The sequence below is a fragment of the Perna viridis genome, chromosome 2, assembly GCF_037379345.1.
Source record: "Perna viridis isolate PV_CMFRI_1.1 ecotype Kerala chromosome 2, ASM3737934v1, whole genome shotgun sequence".
NCBI classification, from domain to species: domain Eukaryota; kingdom Metazoa; phylum Mollusca; class Bivalvia; order Mytilida; family Mytilidae; genus Perna; species Perna viridis.
In genome coordinates, this window is record NC_142446.1 from 29,518,256 (window position 1) to 29,521,908 (window position 3,653).

The following is a 3,653-nucleotide window of genomic DNA, read 5'->3' on the forward strand; positions in this document are numbered from 1 at the left end:
TACCTTAATTTTGTCTGATAGATTAGGATTACATTCATTTATATTTAAAAAATTATATACCAAGACATCAAGTTAGTTAAAACTTTTCGCAAAAATAAGGAAAAATTATTGTTAGAAAGGATCATTAATGAAAACATTTGTAAAAATAATTTGTACGGTGCATGGGTTTTAGTTCGTTATCCCCCTACCTGTTATGGAGTTTCATATACTTGATTATCTAATACATTCCACTCTGTGAAAGGACATTGAAGCTAATAAGAATGACAAATATAAAATAAGAATAACTTGTCAATACTTTTAATGATATTGACTACGTGATTTTCGTGATTTTATCATCGTAAACGACACAAACAAATTTACCTTTTCATTAATACAAAATACATCCTTTTTAATTTTTCAAACTGACATAAAAGTCCATAAATATAAACGATGGAAAAAGTGAAATCGATAAGATGGTTTTTAAAAATGACATCTCTATTTTCCGAATGTAATAAATAGGCGTTACAATATCACACGTGGTTACAATAGACGAATGAAAAATATCCGTCAATGCTGCCAATCAGCAGCCAATACACCAGAAAGAAGGTGTAATCTTTATGTGAATAAAAGTCTATTGGTTAACACTTTGTTAGAATAACAAATGAATAATAAAAGCTTCTGAAGGGGCAAAGAATTAAGAATTAATCGATTTAAAGGTTTAGTAAAATGTATTGAAGTTAATTCTCAACTGATAGTAGATGAAACAAGGATTCGGATACACTTGTGCTTCTAGTTGGAAATATTATATTTCTGTTTAGGACGTTTGTTTATCATAAATAACTGTTATCATGAGCTCGGAAGATATGAGTCCAGAAGATTTATCATCTCCCAGTAGTGACAGTATTGACTATGGAGATGGAGGAAAATCCGGAAATATGGATCACGTCAAAAGACCTATGAATGCTTTTATGGTCTGGTCAAGAGGACAAAGAAGAAAAATGGCACAGGATAATCCAAAAATGCATAATTCAGAAATTAGTAAACGGCTCGGTGCTGAATGGAAATTACTCTCTGAAGATGACAAACGGCCATTTATTGACGAAGCAAAGAGACTAAGAGCACTTCACATGAAAGAACATCCAGATTATAAGTACAGACCACGTAGAAAACCGAAGTCGTTATTGAAGAAAGATAAATATGCTTTTCCGATTCCAATGATACCAGGCATGAATCCAATGGCTTTTGGTGCTCTCTCCTCTACTTTCCACCCATCAGCAGCCTCAGTAGCTGCATCTGCTGACAGTTTCATGAACTCTACGTCAATGAGTGAAAAAATGCGAGCATTTTTACCACCAACATCGACACATAGTTTATACTCGCATCTAGAAAATTTGAAAAATCTAGACACTTCATCTATTGCTAGTTTACGATCTCAGGAACTTTCTTCAAGTAATCCTTTATACTCACCGTACCTTCATCCTCCAACTTCATCGGCTCTATCAGGATTACCGCCAGCAGCTCATTCGCATCCTGGACAGTACCTATTGCCGTGTTGTCCCCCTGGATATCTACCATCACAAGACATTCATAGACCTGTTGCATATGTAGTACTGAAACCCGAGGAACATTATCGTCATTCGTCTGTTATGTAGTTGCATGATCATAGGAACTTAATAACTGACTTACCTAAAATGGCAACTTCAAAGGTTTGATGCTTGGGAACAATTTGTGTGTTCAGAATGAGCGTGGTATGTGAGATACACTGACCTGATCGGTAGATTATACAAATGAATATTGTTGGCATTGTTACTTTTTCTTACATACAGAGTTTAGTGCTTTATTATTTTTTGTCAATCAGTCAAAGTGCTATAAAGTGTTGAGTTTAATTTTCATTTTTGTTTTAGAAACTATCCCGTTATTTTTTTAAGATATATAAATCAAACCACAATATTGTATGTGGATAAAATGGATTTAAGAGGACGATTTTTTCGTACTAGAGGCTTTTAGGAGATATATTTGATGAACAAACTAATGATGAATAGTTTTAGATTTATTCAAAGTTTGAGAGACTGTTTTGTTCTTTAAAACCACTACATTTTATAGAAAATTGAAAATTTTGTTGAGTGGGTTGGTTTAAGCTTAATTATTTCCGTTTATACATCAATAAGCACGAATAATTTTCATATAAACTTAATTTTGTTAAAATTCTTGTTAAGAAAATTGAATAACAAGATTATTTCAGTGTTAAAATATTTAAATAAACGTGCTTTCAAAAACTGGAGCCAGGCTTTGTTCGAATAAATAAGTCAAGATTTAATCTTAAAGTTACAAAATACTAACAATACAATGTATGCTTACTTCTATAGAGCAGCCGATGGGCAGAAGGATTGTAATCTACTGAGAAAACTCAATGTCAATTATATTGTAATAATTGAAAAACGATTGTCATGGATAAAATTGACAAAAGTCAACGGATCAATTTTAACAATGGGAAATTAATTGCTTATTGTGACGTTCATTTTGTAACAATTTGTTTGATCGATTCCTGTTCACGAAACAAGGCAACATGACAATAGTATGGTTATCATTGCTAACATCGGGGTTTTAAGGTTCACCGAAGTTGAATTTGACAGCCAATGTGTTATCAGTTGCAGTAATTTGTTTTAACTGTTTAATATTGTCCGTTATTTTTGTTCATTTTCCTGTTTAAATATTTATGCCTCTCAGTATAATTATTATTATTAAAAAAATTTCCGCATGGGAAAATCATTTGGAATTGATGAAAATTTGATAAACCTTTTTGTAGTGTAAAAAATTCTTCCTCATGAAAATGAGATGACAAAATCACGAAAAATTAAATATTAATCAAGTGACTTCTAATAAAAGAATAACATTTCTCACAGGAATGGAAAGGAAAATATCTTGTACGGTTTTCTATTTCACAATTATGTATTTTTGTTATTGTTGTAATATCTTCTGATTTTATTTACTGGGTCCCTGTGTTGAACGGGATTATTTTATTATTTTGTCTCCATATTTTTGTTATTCAAAAATAAAAGTGTTCATATTGTTCTTACGTACTTTGTTCTTGGTGCTCCAACAGTATTTTATATTGATGTTTTTGCCAATCCTCGCAATCGATTTGTTGAGATGTATCTAAAAAAAATATTTCATTTTAGAAAACCAATGTTGTCACAACTTTGTAATCACAACAGAGTAGATATACATTTTTAAAAAACAAGAATTTGGACAAAATCAAGTTACGTTTAATACTTCGTCATGTTATCCTTCCAGTTTAATTTTATATTGAAATTTGAAGACTTAGTGTTTTTGTTTTTGTTTTTGCAACCAGTTTTTACAGTTTGATTGAATACAGAAAATCATAACACACAAAACATTATAACTAACGACGTAAAATACACATACATACTTAAATATATATTAAAGAATTTACTGAGTACTCAGCACTATTGAGAAACAAAACCTTTGTTTTGTATACTATATACAGTATAGAGCTTTAGTTTAGTTAATTAAAGTATAATGTACCTTACTGACATGCGGGAAAAGTCTAAATGATAAAAGTCATTTGTTTACTAGCTTAGTAATCACAAAAAAACACCACAAATCAATGCTGCTTCCACTCCCTGTTATTTTTTGTGACACAAACACTGGAG

The 3,653-nt window shown here is 31.1% G+C and overlaps 1 protein-coding gene across 1 annotated transcript; it reads left to right on the forward strand.

Annotated features, from left to right (window-relative positions):
* The first annotated feature begins 664 nt into the window (after positions 1–664).
* LOC148624542 (uncharacterized) lies at positions 665–3,051 on the forward strand. Its single transcript, XM_088567208.1, has one exon. The coding sequence runs from the start codon at positions 828–830 to the stop codon at positions 1,629–1,631; it is 804 nt and encodes a 267-aa protein (XP_088423334.1). The 5' UTR covers positions 665–827; the 3' UTR covers positions 1,632–3,051.
* Positions 3,052–3,653: the final 602 nt, after the last annotated feature.

Excerpts from the sequence above, each read along its gene's own strand:
- LOC148624542 (XM_088567208.1), top strand. The coding sequence starts at position 828 with ATGAGCTCGGAAGATATGAGTCCAGAAGATTTATCATCTCCCAGTAGT.